General features: G+C 46.6%; 1 protein-coding gene across 31 annotated transcripts in view; it reads right to left on the reverse strand.

Moving 5' to 3' along the window:
* Positions 1 to 21,831, reverse strand: part of kcnma1a (potassium large conductance calcium-activated channel, subfamily M, alpha member 1a) — an 85,903-nt gene that overhangs the window by 46,129 nt on the left and 17,943 nt on the right. For all 31 annotated transcript variants that reach the window (XM_029835778.1, XM_029835782.1, XM_029835779.1 and 28 more), the window contains exons 2-3: positions 19,586 to 19,753; positions 3,762 to 3,823 (exon numbers count right to left, since the gene is read on the reverse strand). In XM_029835778.1, the coding sequence (XP_029691638.1) occupies positions 3,762 to 3,823; positions 19,586 to 19,753 (230 nt within the window). The remainder of the gene's footprint in view (positions 1 to 3,761; positions 3,824 to 19,585; positions 19,754 to 21,831) is intronic.

Below are 21,831 nucleotides of genomic sequence, written 5' to 3' on the forward strand. Positions count from 1 at the left end.
GTAGCCACATGAAAGGGCCCGTCTTCCTCCTGTTAGTGAGATTAGATTTGAGTTTATATTTAACTGATGTTGTGGGCAAAAAGGCACTCTCATTCCAGTTTCTGTCTGAGGTTTACCAAGTTAATTGAATGAGTGGCCCATGCTGAGCTCTAAAAATAGCCACTCCACCCGACATTGAAGGATAACTGGCGACTCCAACAGCAAATGGCCTCTATATCGCCGTGGTGACAATGACACACGGCCATAGGCTGCTAGATCCCAACCAAGGACTGACCAGAAATGCAACCTCTCTAAAAATGCAACAGTTACAGGACTCACTGACCCATAAGGTGTGTTAGCTTTAGCATGAAAATGTTACATTGCGTGAGAGATCAGTCATATGTTAGGCTGACATTGCTACAGTGTCATGCCACCATTTACCTTGACGACACTAGCTCAGCGCTATACCCAGAGCTTTCGTTGGAAGTGTGAAAAGGCAGTATTGATTGTGGAGAGTAATAATAATCTATAAAGCAATAAACACTCAGAAGATTGTTATTTAATGTACCTGTCAGGTGTTGATGCCTCTCAAAGGTTAAGGACTTATTCATTATAATTAGAAGTGTAAGGCTCATCCTCACACCTTTCTAGTTCCAATGTCATTACCCCCCCCCCCCCCCCCCCCCCTCCCCGCAGGCTGTTCCTCACCCTCATTTAGACTTTGTTCTGTGAGGCTTGGTCCATATCTGTTATCCGTCCATCCATCCATTTTCTGATAACCACCGTTTATTACGGTGCTGGCATTGATCTGGTTGCCATAGTTACGCGTCCTTGAAAGGCCTCTTTGAGAGAAAGCGTCGTTTTTAACGTGACTGTGAATATGTGTGTGTGCATTAAGAGGTATGTGGCAAAGATCGGGCCAGAAATAGACACAGAAGTGGAACAAGGGCATCCCTTTAAGGGCTGCCTCCAGGACTCTGTCCTACATTTCTTTCCTATTTGTTTTATGGGAACACAAAGACGTCAGAGGAAGAGATGGAGGTGAGGGCTAAAGTAATAAAGCAGATTCCGATCTGGGAGAGGCCATTTTACCAATATGCAGAGAACCAGGAAAGGAGCCGCTTTATCCTACAGCTCGATGCCCTCGACAGAAAAAGGGCCGCTTGCGTTTCTGTTGACCAAAGTAAGTTCAGTCATTCAGCTAAATCACAACAATGCTGTTGCCAAGGCAACAACGACAAAGATATTAATGGAATTCATTTGTCTTTGCATGTTTTGTGTAAGTATGTGTGTGTCGTTGCATGTTTCCCCAAGAGGTTTCCCTGCTTCGTGTCACGCAGGTTGCTGCCATTAAAATTCCCACTATTTACTGAGGCTTTGAGTTCAGAATGATGTTATGCAGAGGATTGAGCCTGAACGATTCATTTTAGTGTGCCCTCAGTCTTTGGGGGCCTCATTTCTGCCCATAAAAAGGTGACCTATACATTTGCACATGTCAATTTCCTGATTAGCGGTTTGATATAAAGCATTTCCAGCATTCTGGGGGAATATGAGTCATCTAGTCGTGCTGTGAATACTAATGGAATCCCACGCACCGGATAGTAATGAGAGGAAGAGGATTTGTCAATATCTGTGCCCTTGAGATGAAAATATAGGCACTCATTTGTAGTTCTTGGTGGATTCAGGTCTAAATCTTAACGTTTTAATGTATGTTTTTTGTCAATATTTAACCCCCTCCCTGCTGGATGCAGAAAGAGAGGCTCCATGTCAGTTATTTAAATCTTTTGGACATAAAGATCTACAATTTGAGGTCCCTCTATGTTAGCTTCCTGGATTTGGCTATTCACTGTACATAGAACATACAAAATTATCGTCAGCGGAGTCTATTTGTCCTAGATGGGCTCGAGCGATGCATGGCTGGATGATTCCGAGACTGCAAATATGAGGCCATAGCCATCACGCATCCAGGCGGTGACAACAAATCTTTCACAATAGACAGTTATGGCCGATTTAGCATCTGGTCAAATCTCTGACAAGTAGCTGGAACTGTCGAGCACATAAGAGGCTCCGGCTGCTGGAGTGAAAATACGCTTGGCTTTGATGATGTCAGAGCCCCCAGAGTCAGCTGAACCCTCTTTGCATTGATCATCAGACCCCCTGGGAGGATGTGCACACTTTAGTGACAAGCTTAAGCTAATCACGATGATGAGGGCTGAGAGGGCCTGAGCCTGATGGGAATATGGAGATCAGAGCAACACTGAAGAGAAACCAGATGATACAGAAGGTGATGGAATTGCCTGTGATGAGGGAATCCTACATGTGAGAGTCCTTCAGCTCTGCAGCAGAATACAGAAGGTTTTTACATAACTGTCATCTGTCAGGTTTACCCCTAATAAGCATCAACGTCATTGCCAATCATCGTGGATGGGTTAAGCAGACAGCTCGTTTTAACAAGCAAACTAGTGCAACATTGCATTTATTCAGGTTTCTTGGCATTTGTGGATCCAAATGTTCAAATGCCTCGATGTTTAGAGAAAAGGAATTCTTCATGTCAGGAAACTTTAGCCTTTAAACCAATAATACAGTATTAAACTGTATAATAATTCCCTAAATACATTTGTAACTGGTAATTTATTTCATTAAGAATCAAAGGTTAATTTTAAGCTAACTGGTAGAAAGGCGGCTGTTTAGTCTTCATGGTGAAAAGATTAAGAATGAGCGGTGAATGTCTTTTTTTAAAGACAGATGTGAAAAAGGAGGATAATAAAGGGATTTTTACTGTAAACAGAGGCAAGGATGCAGGAGGGACACGAGCAATGCTTCAATTCTGAGGTTTAAATGGACAACTGAACTCATGCCAGGGATAATTTACCACTGTTGATGAGATAAGAATGCAGAAGGCTGGACTGCATTTAGATTAGTTCAGGGAAAAAAGGACATTTCTAAGCCTTTCAGACTGAGCTCCCTCAAGAGCATCCGATCAAAGTTCACTGATTTTGGTATCAGTGGCACCAAATTGCAGGGAGCTTGTCATTACGTAGAGATAACATGCTGCAGGGGAGCAAAGGACAAACAAATGTGTATGAAACTGGACCTTGGCCAGTTTGTTAAGGTCCCCCCGTGATCAACATCCCATAACCAGCGGCGCTGCAGCGAATATTTCAGGCTTTTCATAAATTCGCTGGTGTGTGAAACAGGATAAATGCACCCCAACTTTAAAGGGACTGAGGTGTCGTGATACGAGGAAAAAAACCAAACTGTAATATATTCATAAATGTCAGGCTGATTTCTGGGATTTCTACCCAAAAGCGCAGCATCTTCCCACGTTTGTGTGCTCAGGAGGCCCCACATCTAAACCCGAGGGGGAAAGGCTTCAGCGAGAGCTTTAAATTCAGAGTTTGGCTCTGGATGGCAACTGCGGTGGCTTCAGAGAGATACCAGTGCGTCTCTGGGTGGCTGCCAGCCAGGGACTCGACTCACAACACAAACGCACACACAGAAACTTACAGACAGCACGATATCCGCCTGCCTCTGTTACCATGGAAACTGACAGGCCTCCCATTGAAAAATCCTCCGATGCAGGTGTGTGTGTGTGTGTGTGTGTGCGCGCTGGTGAATACTTTTGTGGGGGTGTGACGATGTACATTTGCATTTCAGAGATTGCTGTTTGCAGAGATGAGCAAGGACACTTACAAATACATGCAAAAAACCTTCTTTTTAAAAGTTTACTGCGCTTTATTTAAGTTTAGAGCAGCACAGAAAACCAAAATGTAGATACTTACTCTGAGGAGTCTATAAAGTAGATCCCAAGGGCCCCGATGCTGAGTGCAAAGACCAACACCACCTGCAGAGAAACACAAACAAGGGAAATTACGTTCACGCACGGGGCATCCCCCCGAAACCCCCCAGCCCATTTCACAGCCCCCTGTGGGTCACAGACCCTCACATCTTCATGAGGGCTTTATCTATCTGCTCCACTGAACTCAAGGTCAGTTCAATGCAGCCAAACACAGGACGCAGGGCTGCCGAGCGCGGGTTGAGACCCGGGTCTGACAGTTATCAAGTGAAGCCGGGCATTGTGAGGGACGGTGACCCTGGGAATCTATTTAAACCAGCCCGAGCTCCATATGGCAGCAGATGATCGCCGCTGTAATCATAATCATTTCCACAAGCAGCTGCCCAGCGCAGGCAGAACGCTGCAGCCCAGGCCATCTTTCCTTCTATTCAGTGGTCTCACAATAGAAGCCCACTGGCCACGCTGATTGTCTCATTCATTATTGATGATGGCAGCTTGATTACTTCCACGTGACGGTCTCTTGGATCGAACCGGTGCATTGTGACTGGGGTGTTAAGTAAACCCTTCATACCCCTGAATTTTTTATGGCTTACTGCTTGAATGGAAGACAATTGCAGGGTTGTTCAGGCTTAGAATAAGCTCAGAAGCCAAAGACCTAAATGGTTTCTCCACACACAGGGCAAGAAGATCAGAATGAAACTGGAAGATAACATCTGGCTTTTTATTTGAAAAGCTCCCCATGGGTCTGCTCTTGATGGGAAGTCATTACTGGGGGACATTATCTGATCTAATCTCGCAATATGTACTAATACTTAAGTGCAAAATAATTATTACAAAGCTGACAAAGGTGATTTAATATCAATATTATATTTGGTTCAAACACTGTCATTTGTAATAAGTCCTGTTGCCAGGCAGCACAGTGGTGCACTGCCACCCCATCATAAGGAGGTTCTGGGTTTGTGCCTGTCGGGCTTCTCTGCAGGACCTGCGCCCCCCCCCCCCCGTCTTTTTCTATATGTTAGCCGCGTGATGAGCTGGCAACTTGTCCAGCGTCTAGTCCACCTCCTGCCCAAAGGCAATTAGAATAGGCTTCAGCCCCTCCCCGCCCCCCCGGAAGTGGACATTGGCAAATATATGACTCCAAACATGGTGGCATGCACTCACAAGCATATTTAAACGTCTGTCTGTAATAAAAAATACTGTTGTAATAGTGCAAAACAATACTTTTTAAGATCAACAATCCCCTGAAGCTAGATATTGGTATTTACTGGATAGGATGTATAGCAGAGAGAAAGAGAGAGAGCGAGAGAGCGAGAGCGAGAGAGAGAGAGAGAGAGGCCGAGACAGAAGAAGGAAGGAGTGAGTGAAGGGAGGAGTGTGGCTCCCAGAGCTGGGCAGTGAACGGCACAGACCCAGTGATGAGCCGAGGAGCGTCATCATCTTAAACTGACCCAGTTATTCAGCTGTGAATGCCAAACCACCCCTTCACCCCTTCCCCCCCAACATTCCTCTCATGCGCTCCTCCTTTGCAGAGCATCTACAACAGCTTGCCGTCGAGCCGATTCAAGCAACCGCCTCCAAATCAGCCGCAGTAACGACGTGCAGGCTTCACGAGCGATAAGGACTTAAACAGCGGCGAGGACGGCGGCCATGTTTGGGCACCGCTGTCGTATTTTTAGCTCCTCAATTAAGCTGCTCATATTCATATTTCATGATTCACAGGCTATTAAATGCCACGAGTAAGTCACGTTTGTTAGCAACACGCCGTCAGCGTCGAGGCAGAGGAGACGCATGTTTTCTCTTTGATGGCGTTGTAGGTTTTCACTGCTGTATCTCCTGCTATATTTAAAGTGCAAAGCCAATTCTGTCAGATGTTTCCTGAGGTCTGCTTTAGCAGGCATCTTGGAAGACTCCAACCGCAGAGGACGGCAGGGAGGAATTGTGGGCGCGCATGTCCATTCCACGGCGTGCAGGTTTCAGGTTCCAGTGCTGCATGTGGGCTAGAGGTAGCACCTCTCACATGACACCATCAGTCTGTTAACACATAATAACGCAACTTCAACGCATAAACACAAACACCAGCCTGGCTCCCTCAGCTCAAAGTGTTTTGATGGCTCAATATGAAAGGCTGCAGGAGTCAACTAGGGTTCGACCGCTCTGTTAAAACATGATTTAAGACGCAAAGACAGAGGTGATGTGGGCTGGTGGAGAGAATAAAGACTTCAGATTAATGCTAAATTAGGTTAATAGAAGATTATGAATTGATCCTTGGTGTGAGAGACTCCACAGTTGCACACTGACCGCCTCCGTTTTAAATCTAGATATTCAGGGTGACAAACCACGACTAATTTATTTGCAGTTTGCACATATAATGCAGGTATATGTCTGTTCCTCTCCTCTTTATGTCCCCCACACTTCCTCTTCTTCCTTTACCCAACCAACTATCATGAAGGTCACCTTCACATGAGCCTGGTCCTGCTCAAGGTTTCTACACCTACAGCCAATATTGACTGTAACTGATGCTGTAGAAATAAAGTCCAATTGATCTGTTTACGTAAGTGAATGACACGGATGGATGGATGGATGGATGGATGGATGGATGGATGGATGGATGGATGGATGGATGGATGGATGGATGGATGGATGGGTGGGTGGGTGGGTGGGTGGGTGGATGGATGGATGGGTGGGTGGGTGGGTGGGTGGATGGATGGATGGATGGATGGATGGATGGAGTATTTTTTAAACAGTCTATATTCTATATACTGACAAAAGCACGAGCACTCTTGGGTCAAAGAGCTGGTCAGAACTGTTCCTCAACACTTGGAGCCTCTGGTGGAGATCATGGTGAGACTGAGTAAGACCAGTGTTTGAGAGTGTGAGCAGAGTTAGCCGTTGGGCTGGAGTAAATTAATCCCTGAATTCTTTCCTGTTAAGAGGACTTCCCCTGACTTGAAAAGGCATGTTTTTAATCTTTAAAATAAAAGCCCAGAGGAGCAGTTTCTTATTAATTCAACCCTCAGATCATGGCTGGTCACGCTTGGTGTGTTGGTCCGCAGGGTTTGGATAAAGGTTGAAACTTTTACAAAACTTTTTTTTTTTTTTTGTTAAATTAAAAGACACACAATTCCTGCCAAGTATGAATAAAAATCATATCCTGCACGTCAACATGGGGAAAATGAGCAGATTCCAGGAACATTAACTTTGATCTCCAGGAGCCCTGAGGCTGCTTTCTCTTTCCGTCTTAGACAACAAAAAAAGGTCATCCAAGGTCACATTATGTCTTTAGTGGGATTTAAACAATGTTGTCCTCAAGCCTATTTATTAATGGGGTCGTGCTTGAAGGAAAATATGCAAAATATGAGATTGATGCTGCAGCAGGAAAGGATTTCAAGGTCTTCGTGGTGTTTTTTTTTTAGTAAACGAGCTGCAGTGAGCATATAGCAATATTTGTTCAGAATAATATGAGTTAGTCAAACAGATACACCTGCACTCCCTCACTCATTTGAATTGTCACAGTATTTGCAAACATCGCAGCAAACGCCACCAAATCACCGCGCAGTCGCCCGGCAGCGCCGCCAGTCCAGATTCCAAAGGGAAGAAGGTCACGAGCGGCTGCGCAGGGAGACGGCATTAATGGAAGTGTGTCAAAAAGAAACCTCCATTAAAGTTGGATGGCACACATCAGAAGGCTTCGTGATCCCACCTTCCCACCTCAGGTATCAGTGGGGTATAAGACGGCTACACAGGTGGGTGAATGATCTGACATTCTGTCAGGGAAAAATAGGCTTTCAATTCCAGTCACATACTGCGGAACTGCAGACTGTTGACTGCTGGACGGCTAAAAAGAACAGCTATAGATTTTCTCCAATAAAAAGAACATGTGTTCAACACTTAACATGCTTTAAATGCTTCAGCAGCTTTAAGGAACGTTGAAGAATCCATCTGACCTTGTCTAAAGACAGTCCAGTCCGAGGATATCGGAATACTGGAAAATCCAATTCGGTCGGTCTGAGTTTTAGCCTGCTGAGAGGTCGTGTCTGTAGCAGACTCTCAACGCTTGAATGTCAGCTGACACCTATTACAGCTGTTGCCCCTGACTGAAATAATGACAGTTTAGATGTCCTTAACTGTGTTTTATCTCTTACATTCATAGCAGCCGTTTTATTTTAAATATCTCGATATAGCCCCTCGTTAGCCTAACCTTTCCATTCCATAAATCTGCAATAGGACTGCAGTGTGCAGTGGTTTAGCATATTTGGCTGTCAAATTAACCACTTATGCCTAAAATTCAAATATTCCATCTATAAATTATGAGGGGAATGGAAATGCTCGCTGAAGTCTAAGTTATTCATTTCATCTTCAGCTCTGCCTGTCTGCAGTAGAGGCAGAGAGAAGCTCTCCTTCTGTAATAAAATGGCTCTAATCATCAAAAAGGGTTGATGTGGAGGTGGAAAATAAGCTTTAATGATTATATTGGAGCGTTGTCTTTCCCCTATTTGGTGTCACCATCCAAGGTCAGGCAGTGATTGTCTCCTGGGTGCACGGTGTCATCCTTCAATACATCATCCGCCATCATTTTATCCTCCAGTCAGAGAAACTTATTACACATTTGCAAAGCCTGAAATGTGATACTACTGGGACTTGGACCTGAATTCGGCGTGTGAATGCACAAACGCGGCGTGAAATGTAACACTTTTGGACTGCTGACTCAATTTAAAATTTTGGCAACGCCGGCACGACAGGTGCAAACTAACGAGCCACGGCGTGCAGAACAAGAGCCTGCTTGCACGGCTACAGCTGATGCGCCTGCTGGCAGGGGGCGCAAAAATTCAACACACAGGTTTACACAATTACGAACAACCGAGCCGAACATTTCAACAAAAGTGCCTGATCCTGCTGCTCATCCCCAAAATCATGTTCTGGAAATCTGGAACTCTTGGTCAGAGATATCAAGTGCTGATTTACGACCTTTTAAGGACGTTAGCCAGGCTATTTAGAGGTCAGCATGTAGCAGAATGCTAACAATCATCTATACAGCATATAGAGCGTTATTAAAATGCCAGCTAGTGTTGCCACACCCCTGAAAGTGGCTCCTTTTAACCCCCGTCGCCTTCATGAGACAGACGCACACACTCACGCTTGTACCCAGGCAACACAAACAGAGATTGATGGTGAGAGAGTGGGGATTAAGGAGGAAAGCCTCTCAGGTCTGACAAGATGACAGCTCCTAAAATGAGCGTCTGCCAGTGGGAGATGAAGATGAGGCCTGCAGGAACCTCTTACCCACCACCACGACAACCTGTCTGAAAATATCTCTGCTAAAAGTTTCTCTGTGCCGTTATTAATTCATGATTTTTTTTGTTTTGTTTTGGGGTTTTTTAGCTTGTCGAGCGCCGACTCACTCACATAAAAAAGCATCCTAATCGGCCGAGTTACTGAAAGCATGTTATACATTAAATATCATAAGAACAAGGCCCTCCTTCCTCAATACTGTTTCCTGTGTATAGGATCAGCCTTCTTAGGCAGCCAACAGGGTGACTGTGACCTTGAATGTCCACAGAGGACACCAGGAGGACAAAAGACGAGAGGGGATACAAAGATGGAGGTGATGACAGAAGGTGGAGGGATGTGAGAATATTAGAGATGGCCCTCCCCCCGTGGGACATGAGCAGCATGAAGAGGCTGCAGATAATGGCTTGTGGCAGAGAGAGAGAGACAGAGAGACACCGGGAGAAGGATGGAGAATATTAGAGCATGTCCTCAAGGCACAGCAAAAGCTTAAATGCCACAGCGTGTACACGTGTCTTGGCCTATTGTGTGTCTGTGTGTGTCCATATAGTGTGTTTCTGCAACATCAACACATGCTCAACCTTTGTGCACGTGCGTTTTAGTGTGAGACACAAGGGAGGACCCTTGCTGGGTTTAATGCCAGCACAGGGAAGATGTGGGAATGCAGGAAGCCACTGACAACGAATCCCAACACTTCCCACCCCAGCACACAAATGTTTCTGCAAATATGCCAAATATAAGCAAAACACCTAAATAGAAATGCTTTTTTGGATCCTGGTAGAACAAAGACACATCATGGGTGATTTATGAACAAATGTGAGCACAGTAACAGTAGCGTCTCGAGCAAAAAAGCTAACATGACCATCCGGACGGGTGCGTTTTCCTAACATCTGGATTTTAATGACTTTACTCTAAGAAGGAAACCGAAAGTGAAAACTGTCACTTCCCAGTTCTCCTAAAATGATTTTCCCTTTTTGACAACTGTCAAAAGAACCATCCTCAAAGACTAATTTGCTGGTAGTGTTTCTATATTTAGAACAAAGTAGCTTCCCTGCCAGATTAGCTCTGAAATACATTTGCATATCATTTTTGCAGCGTTTCTTACTCTCGTGAAAACAGGGAAGTCACAATCAGTGACTTATATAAGTGACCAATCTATTATTATCATTACTCAATTTCAACAACAGCAGAATTTTTTCTTGTTTCAGTCTATATTAGAGTTGCAATGACTATATTGTGTCAGGAGCTATGATCAACTATACTTCCCCCTTCTTTTATATTGCTAAGCTTCAAGAAAATTCATCACGCCTTCAGCAAAATGAAGAGATAAATCTGCTATACGATTAATAAAACCCAGTCATAACACATTCTGCTCACCGCACCTGTGGCCAAACAGCAGTTGCTGCCACAGAGTTCAATTACGGCACTTTAATCACAGCATAAATCATCCCCGCCACATTTGATAACATCAAGACCTGATCACAAAGCATTTTCAATTATAATGCATCCAGAGTGATTACTCTGGAGGATGCATGGTGGCGCATCTTGCAGATTGCTTTCCCAGTCAGACTCCATCCCACCCCGGCAGAACCAGCAGCCATGGCAGCTAAAACATTAAAAACATTGGCCTCGATTGACCACCGTAACAAAACAAGAGCTGCATCAAACCCTGTTTTCCTCTTTCCGAACGCCGTTGCATCACCAGGAGACAAGACTCATCTCGCAGGAGACTCAGCGGTGACACGATCTTTATCTAATTAAATCAAGGTTTCCGTTTAATTTCCTGAAGGTTAATGAGAAGTTTATCGTTGGCAGCAGGGCCCACTTTCACTCGCTGACAACCCAGCAGGTCCTGATAAGGTAGACGGCTCGCTCGCAGCAAGGTGAAAGCTGAGAGCTGGAGTCGGAAACGCTGTATTAGTATTCTGTTTCTGTTGGCAGATGAAGCGTAGAGGGGAGCTCAGCAGCATCTCCGTGTCTCTCTCCTCAGCTTGCTCGAGGATCAGGCCCTGCGCACCAGCTGTCCGCTCCAGTCAATACGTGGGTGGATGCAGGGAACCTGCCACGGATGACCTTCACCCATCTTTAATGCCTTCACCCATCAGCAGCAGGGACTGAGGTGTCACCCTGAACGTCAGAGCGGCTTCGCCCAAAACAAGCTCACGGTGAGCTGCGAGGAGTCAAAGTTTCCTGAGAAATACTGAAATTCAGGCGTCCTTATTTCAAACTCAATGTCGTTACTGCGTGGCTCGCTGAGCTTTTGTGGCTTTGGCAGAACAGATGGATCACTTAGTAATAGTTTTTGCTTGTTTGCCTTTTGGGGCGTATGTTATTAATTCCACTTGAATCCTAGTTATTCATTCAGTAGGTAATTAAAGTCCCTTTCACAACATAACGGCTAATCCGACTCCGACAGTGTCCCTGAGGAAGTCAAACCCACCCCCATGTTTACCACCAGTAAACAACCAAAGGCAATGGCTGTTTAAGTAATTCATTTATCTATCACCCGACACAAATCAAGTGACCTTTTGTGTAGTTTCTCACGGACCCCTATTGAGGAGGCATCGAGCTGAACGCCTCCACCCCTCACCTTTACCCTGATCAGCAGCCATCGATCGCTGACCAGCACAGTCGCCAGTATTAATGGTCAATAGCAAACATGGCTGTCAGTGGAAAGGTCAGCAGCCCGGAGCTCGGCAGGATTAAGGTTGGCTTTCTTACATCCGGTCAGGCTGTTGTCTCCAGCCAGACTCCAGGAACATATTTGGGAAAGGTTTAAGGTTGGCTCTCACATTTCCCAGCTACGCTGACACCTTTGAATGCCAAAAGTTAATGAAAAAGATAAAAATGCAGAAAGGGAGCAGAAACAAAGAAATCTTTCAGTGAATGAAAAAGAGATGTGGTGTTGCCATGGTGACGTGCCACCGGTGCCGACGAGGGATGCGACATGCCAGCATAAAAGTAATGAACCAACAGCGAGGCAGCGCCTTCGGAGGCTGCGACGCACACGCCCACACATGACCCGCGTGCACGCAGCCAGACCCGTGCTGCTGCGGTCAAGACGTGCAAACAAGAACGGTTCTCCTCGCGGGTTTAACTGGTGTCTAACGGGAGGAGAGGGAAACGAGAAAAGTCACAGCTCCTCCTTTGATGCGCTGAAGCTTTGAAGTCAATACTGATGCAATTTGGGGCCAGAAGCTAAGGCAGACTTAGAAGCCTTTTAATAAGCGCTGAGTGGTGGCACCGAGCCTTTCAGGGCTTCTGTAACAAAGACACGACGCTCATTTATTCATGAGCAACATGAGACGCTATTAGAATATTTCACAAGCTGCTTTTAAGATAAATGACAGTGGAAAATCAAAGGAAACCGGGATGTTAAAAGATCAAAATGATACTTTTGTCCTTGGATAAACCTTCCAACACTTCCACCTGCCCACTCCCAACCGTCCCTCCCCCACGCAGCGTTCCTGTGCCTCTTACATCACCTGCGTCCGTCCTGGAATGATCTCATGGAAACAGCGAGCAGCGGGCAGCACGCTGGTGGAGGTGATGTTGTTTTAGGGACGCCATGTGACCGTGCCCAGCAGGGGCGAACGGATCTGGAATCAGGCTAAACAGATGGTCCCGACAGGCCCGGCTCCTCTGACAAGCAATTAGATGGTGTAGTCAGAAGGACTCCGAGACCATACTTGTGCTTGCTTCCTGTGTAAAAACATAATCCAAACATATAGCAACGCTTCTGCATGGAAACCGCCTCTCACCTGTTCACCCTCTGGGGCTCTGCTCAGCAGAGGTGGGAGGTGTTTCCTATCTATATAACACATTATGTGACAGTTGTTTGTGTTGCTTCTTGGGTCAGTTTTCGGAGGAGTATTGATGTTGCTGCAATAATAACCTGTCCAAGCTTCACTCCCACACCCGCTCTCTCTCTCTGACTCACACCTGCTGATGTATAGATGTGATGCGAGACACTCAGAAGAGGAGGCAGCTCCTGAATCACAGGGCCGATGACACGAGGCACGTACGGAGAAACCTACACAGGGAAAATACGCGATGTTAACGATCTGGCACCTGATCAGAGCCCTGCGGGATGTTCTATTAGTACTTGGGGAGTTTATGGGAGCAGCGGATGAAGCAGGGAAATCACCGGGTACACACACCCCGAGGTGTGTGTCTGAGACCAGAAGCTCGTTAATGAGGAAACTCTGAATTAAAATAATGATTCCAGCGATGGGCAGTTGCCAACATTCTGCTGGTCTTCTCATTCATCACCGTCTAGAACTGCATTCTGGGAAAGCTCTGACTAAATGTCTCACCATCCACTGCGTTGGTTGTGGACCTACCCGTCATCTGTGACGGTGATGACCTGAGGAGAGTGCTGTTTCCAGAGGCTACAAAAAGAACCCAAAAATAAACGCCCCTTCGTCTTAGCTGCGTCTACATTTTCCAAAGCTGCCAGGTTTTCTTTACATCCCGTGGCGCTCGTGTGTGACACCCCGTCACCTGTCAGCCTCAGGGTTTAGAGGACTTTGTGAAAAGTAAACAGAACCTCAACAATTTATTCACACGCGGAGGCCCAGAATGGAAATATTTCAGTCTAAAAGGGGGCTAGTTTGAGCTGAGGGATTCTGAACTTCCTCAAACACTCCAGGAGCAGCGGCCTGAGATTGCTTTACTTCAGTCAGGTACAGGGGCGTGATCCGATTGGTGAATATTCTTCAGTGTTGACACGCTCGGTCTACAGGAAATACATGATGGTGGCTACGTGCACGTCATCTTATGACAGGTGATCAAATAATGAAAAAGCAGGTCAGTCAACATAGGGCAGCAGCACTCCTCGCTGCTCTCTTGACCTTTCTGTGAAGGAGCTTAAAGACTGATGAGCCAGACAAAGGGCAGAGTGGAGGCAAGTGTGGGTCATCGACTTTTCAGGAACGGAGGCCGAGCTGGCAAACGGGTGGATTAATAGATGTGGGGAGAAAGGAAGAGGGGATGTGACTCATCCTGCAGCAAGGCTTTAAGAGGGGCTGCAGACACAAAATGAATCACGGGGATAAATACCAACCATCCGAGCGGGGTTGGAGAACTCAACAAGAAAAAATTCAACAAGAAAACCTTCAATAAGAGCCATTAAAATGGTCTGTATGTGGCAAAAGGGAAATATTATCACCCGTGGGTCTCCATTTATGTATACAAATGCATATTATGGTGAAAATGATGGGTCGACTTTGCAGGTGGTGCGTTGCACTGAATCATCTCTTCAACTATTTTCCTACTCATAATGGCCTTTTTCTTCACCTGAGTTTACAACATGCAGGGGCAGACGTTCTGTCTTCATTGCTGTCTGTGTACCAAGGAAAGTAATATTTAATCTGCTGCTTCTCCCTTGTGATCTCCCTCCATGACTAAGTGCACCGAGTTTTGAGTCGGACGTGACAGCAGCCCAGAAACAAGGACGCGGAGCTGACTGGTGGCCCCAGTTGTGAATGCAGCCAAATCTGGCACGTGAAGGCTAGAAACAGGAGATTCCCTGTAAACACATATCAATAATAAATACGCACTCATAAACTACAACATCGATGAAAATAAACAACCAAATGTCCTCAAGAACAAAGATTAACTCACAACCAATAAAGTGCCCATATTAGCATCACACACAGAGTAATTGGGAGCACTAATCAGGTCGCTAATATATGATCTGGGGAATCACAGCAAAGAACCAAATAAATGGTCTGTGATCGTTCTTATCTGGGGCACGTAGGGGAGAGACGCTGGGGCAAAGTGGAGGTTAAGGAGGGCAGCCAGTTTGATTCAAGAGAACAGCAGCAAAGTGTCTGAGAATTGAATTCTATTATGGAGGAGCACACCGGGAGAGCCAAGTGTCGCGACACGCCATGTCCAACGCTGAGATGAGAAATTGATACATCTGTCTCTGCACATTTCTATTATTTTACAGAGAAATTGAGTTGAGCAATGCCTCCGAGAGACGGTCACTGGGCCAAATATACTTTATTTCTCAGACGAATGCCAGTGAAACTTTCTTGGATGAGCGCCTTGGGGGCGGACGTTAGTGGCATCCATACATCCGCGCACGCAACCATTCTACAAATGTGTGTTCTTCAAAATAATGAATCGCTCGTTAAACCCCGAGAAAATCCATCCATTCATCCTTCGGTAATCCTACCCAGGGTCAGAGGGTCCATCCCAGCAGCCACTGGGTGAGAGGCAGGAATAGAATGGATCCCGAATGTTCATCTTTTTGGAAATTTGGACTTTCTTTTTTTTGTTTTACACTACGAATGTTTGGGGCTCGTAGATTAAACAATAGTTAGACTCGTTACGCTGGCATACACTAGTGTCTGTGTCCGTGTGGGTGTGTTTATTGCACAGATTCCATCTCTCCCCTGTCATGAATAAAACATTGTATAGTAAAATCTTCATTCTTGGAGTCCTGCAGTAGACAGAAGGAGTCAGGACACCTTATTCTGCCGCTGCTGCATCCAGAGAGGCAGGATGACGTGGGAGATGGTGACAGCTGCATCCCCGCGGAGCACTTCACTGACAGCATTGAGCTAGCTCAACGCGCTCAACAGGAAAGCATAATTAACCAACCCAAACAGATGCAGGCATGCGGGGAAAAAACAGTGAAGCCTGTCAACAATCAGACACACAAACAGTACATTCTGGTACGTAAAGGCTCCAGAATACTCAGACATGGGAGTAGACGCGTGACAGGAAGGTGCTAAAAAGGAGAACTTGAAGGGCGGCTGTTTTTTAGGCAGATGGCGAGTTCAAGCGAACGCCGTCACGCTTGTTTTGTGCACGTGTCAGGACACGTGGCAACACAGTGGAAGATCCCGACAGTGCACAATCTCACCTCGTTTCCTGCCAAGAAACACACACACACACAGACAAAACTATAAGGAAGCGTTCTCGCGCCTAATCCGGGGAATCTGCGAGGCAATCTCAGGCGAGCGCACGACGGGAGGAAGCGCGAGGACGGAAGGTGTGGATTTTCTCGGATCCCGTGGAAACGGAGCCGCTGGGATTTTTGTGCAGCTGCCGTTCAAATCTGCTGGATTCACTTTTTTCCAAAGAGGGTGGGAAAAAAAAAGCAGATGTGTTATATTTGCAGATGGCAGAAGTCAATTTGCAGCGTGCCAGTGCAGCGCGCGTGGGTGGAGGGTTAGGCAGAGGGATGACCATAGGGTTTAGGGAACAGGCCATGGGAACAGATGGTCCTTGGTTGCCACCCAAGATCCCATTAAGAAAGATGGCAGGGCTGACCTATTTCTGGACCCACCATTCCGTGCGAATGGACTGCAGAGAGAGAGGCTGAGGATCCGCATTCATAAATTCTAATCTTCTGTGTTTTGGTTCAGTGTTATGGGATTAGTTATGTTGTTACGTGGCAATAATGCAGGAATCATTAGATACCAGGGTGCGCTGATGCTACACTGGAACGCACACAAATCATTTTTCCACACGACCAGACAGTCATTGTCCCTGACAGTGTGCCCTTGAGGGCTTAATGAGGTCTTTCTACAAAGCAACTTGAGTGATACGATTGTCAGGAGGCCGATGAACCGTCCAGAGTCAGACCAGAGTCAGGTAGTGGTTTGTGGCTTATTTGCATCCAGCCTGTGTAAACTGATTTGCTTTCGTTTCATTTAGAACTTAATTTTAGCTTGACGGAACAACCCAGGGCTAGCATACACAGACAGTCCTGTATTAGAAACAAATAGTTGCTGGGTCATTTCTTCCATGTGGTTTTTCTATACTGGCGTTATTCACAAAGTCTGGAACCACTCTGTACTATATCGCACCGCCTGATGTATCCTTGTTGTCTTGGGAACCTCAAGCAAGATGGTACTAAAAAAAGATTACTACAATTCCCATTGAAAAATGGAAGTGGCTGGAGCCAAACAGAGCTAGATGGGTACCCTGCAGCCAGCCAGGGGGACATGTTGTGATGACCGCTGCAGAAGAGCATGTTCGGTTATGTTTACGACACCCCCGTGTTCCTCATATGACCCTGATGTCAGCGCTGCCTGATAGCAACATGTTTGAGGAGATTAATATTTGATAAGCTGATGTCGTAAATGTGCTGGATGGAACAGAAAGTTATGGAGGTGCGGTGGAATTACACTGCAGTGTTGCTGGCATCAATCCTTTTCATGGTGGTGTATAAAGATGCATGGTGACACAACGACCCATCAGACCTGGATTTATGGATAAGTGGAATGGACTCATGCATGTCGCCGACAGACCATGATCCCACAGAAGACGGATGCCTTTGACATGCAACCATGGTGAGGAAACAGCCTGTTATCAGCGCCACAATAATGTCTAAATAAATGTGATGTGCACCTACCCATCTGCCCGAGCTGTGTCATCATCTCTGAGGGCAGCTGTCGCAGCCAGTGGCCCGACAACTGCACGTCTTTGGCTTTGCTAATGGCAAAAACAATTGTCTTGAGGCGCACATCTCATCTCGGTGCTGCATTAGTCACCGATACAAGATTGATCACAGGCCAGTAATTTGGCCCAGCGTGGGAAAACAATATGAGGAACTCCAGCGGCGAGCTTCTGCTGGATTAAGATTTGTGTGGTAATTCAATAAGCCTGGGGCTCCACTTGATCTTTCACTGGCGGTGAAGTCATCAAGGCGGACAAATGAAGAGGGATGGAGCGCGGCCTACCAAAGGCTATGTGTCTCCATCTGCCTCGGCTTTAGATCTTCCTCCAGGAAAGAACAAAGCCCGCATCCAGATATAATCCCACCTGTGCATGCATGCATGCTCGTGTGTGTCACCCCTGCTCTGCTCAGGCAGACACCCCCTGACTGAGGACCACTACACAGCCCTTGCTATGTTACCAGCCAGGTTGTGTGTCCATGGGTATTCACCAGAATTTTTATGTGCAATAAAACATGGATGAGTGAACGACTATCCAACAAAAAAAATCGCTCGCCCACACAGAAGCGTACTTAACACGGGCTATAGGACACGGATCGCTTGCACAGAACTATTGTTAGCCTGTATATCGTTCCATATACAGCGCGTACACCTGCAAACGGAGCTACTCATTCACCTACACGAGGCGCTGCTGGGCTCGTACTGTGCTGCATATCATTACTTTGAAATCATATGCAAACACTGCCTGCTGGGAATATTTATTAGCTCTGCCAGAAGTAGCACAAATCACAGTAGGTGATACTCTGGGATATCACTCTGCCTGCAACCCTCTAGAAGTCAACCGATGCCTCTTTTCCCACTGACTCTGAGCAAAAAAAACAACAACAACAACGTTTTGTGTCTGTGTTTCCGTGCCACACACACGAATGAATGTAGGGCAGATTGGAAGTGTTGGAGTAGAAGATGAAAGCGAGAGCGAACTACACCCATGCCACCAGAGCTGCTTGTGCAGGAAAGTGATGAAAGTCATTTCAGAAATTGACAGTTTCCCGCAGGATTCTTCATCTTCATAGCGAATGCTAGCAATGGTAATGTTAGCGTTTTAGCTCTGATGTATTTCACTCTGGACCGCCGCCTCATTCAGCCTGTCTTTACACGGTGGCTTAACTTGGCAATCAAAGGCAGAGGAGGTGGGGGGGGTGGGGGGTGGGGGGATCAGGCTTCTAAAAATAATCTATCGAGTTTGCAAATTAAATAATGTATCATGTAAAGAATGAAACTGTGAGCATAAACCACAACTGACAAAACAGTAGCAAAGAGACGCAGGCAGGTAAACAACTTGAAGTGTTTTATCTATAGAAGAACACTGATGGGCTGCTGTCAGGGTCATTTTGGTCCTGTCCAAGGAAGATGAAATTCAAAAGAGACAATTAAATCTTTTCTTGACTGCTGCTAACAGACGGAGGCTACCTGCTCATATCTAACTTCAGACAGCTGCTTGCTGGAGCCGACAGGCAGACATTTTGCTAAGCTCACAGGAGGAGCTCGTTATAAATAACAGTAAGGCGGTTTATAATTGAAATAATGAAGCAGCAGAGAAGAGAGGAAGCACTTCAGAGCATCCAGTAGCTGCATGTGGAATTAAGCTAGAACTCCGCAGAGACGACTGCAATTCACATAAGTACAGCCACCGTGGCGGGTTCACACGTCCCGCACGAACGCCTACCTCTGGAGCCGCATCCGAGAAATAAAACACACACGCCGGCATGAGCACACACCCACATGCACATACTGAGCAGTCCTGTTGGCAGAGATGTAGCAGGGTGAATTACAGCGTGCACGACATGGGCCAATGCAGCAGAAAGATGCCTGGACGGTGCCAGCAAAAGAGCCGAGTGAGATTCAGTAAATACTGAGTGTCTGTTAGCCTCTGTGGGGATCACGTTAACTGCAGTGGGACATTAACATCACAAGTGAGTAACTGTCTACACGGTACTGGATTAGCGGACGCGGAAGCCAAATTCGGGTGTGAAAACCAGCCGTGACTTGTTAGCAACGGCTAATTTTGGGAGGTGGGTGGGGGGTTAAACTTGGGAACACTCACCAGAACTCTCCCAGTGAGAGTCTGAGCAGAGATCATGACACCGGCCCAGTCTTTGACCGAGGTCATCCATCCCACCTCGCTCGCCGGCGCCACCTCCTCCTTCTCATCTGGATTCTTTTTCTTCTCTGCTGGCTGGTTGTTGGCGGGGTTGTTCACCTTCTGAGCCTCCTGCGGGTACAAAAGAATAACCCGTGTGAGGAAATATCACCGCAACAATAAAAGTCGTGGACACAATGAGGATGAACTGTAGAACAGCGTTGGATGCGAAACTACGAAAGAGTCGAACTTCTGAAGCAAAACATATGTGATTGTTGCGTGACGTGTTAAACGTGAACGCTTCGCGGCTCTCGCCGTTCTGCACACGTGCTCCTGTAGGTTCAGCTTCCCTCTGGGTGGAGAGGGTGAGGTTGCTGTTCTCGTGCTGGTTTCCACTGCGTTTGTGTCCAGCTGAGTGAGCAGAGCTGCATCGCGGTTCATTGACGCGCCGGGTCGGGTGCAGCTGTTTCCAGTCATTCGCTTGCTCTTGATTCCACACAGCCGGGCATCGGGCTGCACTACTAGGAATAACTAGATCGTGCTTTGTGGCCTCAAAATGTGGCAATTTTCTTTTAAATATTACACACATGCACACGCTACAAAGTGGGGGGAAATGTGTGCGACCCCTTCAGTGTCGGCAGGCATTTTCAAATCCTCGATGGTGACTTGTTGCTCCGCTCCAGCAGAGCTCTCCTGCGACTATAGAACAGGCAGAGCTGGACCCTGTTGTCCCAGAGCTTTCAAAAACAGATGTCCCAGATCTGGGACAGCGTCCAGCATCAGTCGGGTAAACATTTGCATTTAGATCAGATGGTCAACAGGAAAACTACTAACAGAAGGGACAAAACTGATTCTGGCTGGCTTTACTGTTTCATTAACACTCAATTGGACCGGGAGCTGGGGAGGACGCAGCCAACATCACCGGGGTCTGGGGGGGGGGGGGCGTTTCCATCGAGATGGTGCCAACATAACAAAGACACGGACATCATCATTACAATTATTTCACATTGATCTCAGCCTGCCGATGTAAACAATGCATTCCTGAGTATTTACGCATGTTGGTAGCCTCATGTGTGACGTTCATACTGGCTTAAAGAGACCACCTCCAGGGTCCTGCCTCCATATCTAGGTGCTATTAAAACAACTACTTAAGCCATAATATCAAAGGCTGAATACAAACCAAGGATACCAATAAAAACTGCTCTTAAAGTTGCTGTCTGGATTTACTAAAGCCATATCCTGTTATATTCCATTCTATGTTTTATATCCTGCATGATTATTTCAGGAGAATTGACAAACTGGATTACCATTCATAATGTAATGACGTGGACCCAGTCGCCATCCCTCTAATTGGATTCCAACCATACGACGAAACCCATTAACTGATCTAAAAAAGTCATTAGTGAAGATGACTAGCAGCCCCAGTTCGGTGCTGCAGGGGCGAACACACTTGATTTAACTTTCAGGCATCAAATAAAACGGGTTTAACCCGCAAAATCACCTCCAGAAATATTTGGGCTCAAACTCACAACACAAATCCAAATCAGTTATAGAGTCGTGATGAAGTTGGCAAGTTCACATTCAGCCTCTTGGGTGAACACAGTCGGCATCTGTCCATCTTGTCAAAGGCTGGAAAAAGTGTGTGTGTGTGTGTGTGTGTGTGTGTGTGTGTGTGTGTGTGTGCGTGTGTGTTGGTCACCGTGCACACACGAATATCTAGGGTTTCACTCTAGCTGGCCAGGTGCTTGCTCCGGAGCATTTCAGGCATGTTGTGCCACGGTATGTACGAGTCCTCAGATTCTCAGAGTCTCCCAGTTTCCCAGTCGGACCTGCGGTGGGAACACACCACAGCAGACTGGAACTACCGAATGTGGCACGCGTCAGGAGCGACAGCCGCGCCTGTTCGCAGCCCCGCTCGCCGCCGCCCCAAACCCATTTGTCTCTCAAGCGTGACAGAACTGCTTTAAGACGTCAAACGCGCATTTCAAACAAGCGTCGAGGCGTGACACCACACGCACAAATATAACAACAATCCTGAGCACGGAAGCGGGAGGAATTCAGGATTAACTGGGAATAGCACCTGACACCGGAGGCCAGGAACAGGGATGGCGTGTGAGCATGGAGGCAAAATCTGAGGCAATTTAAATAAAGACAGAGCGAGCAAGCACGAGAGGTGGGGGGGAGGGGGGGGGCTGTCATGGGAGAACCCA

Source organism: Takifugu rubripes, chromosome 4, assembly GCF_901000725.2.
Source record: "Takifugu rubripes chromosome 4, fTakRub1.2, whole genome shotgun sequence".
NCBI classification, from domain to species: Eukaryota; Metazoa; Chordata; class Actinopteri; order Tetraodontiformes; family Tetraodontidae; genus Takifugu; species Takifugu rubripes.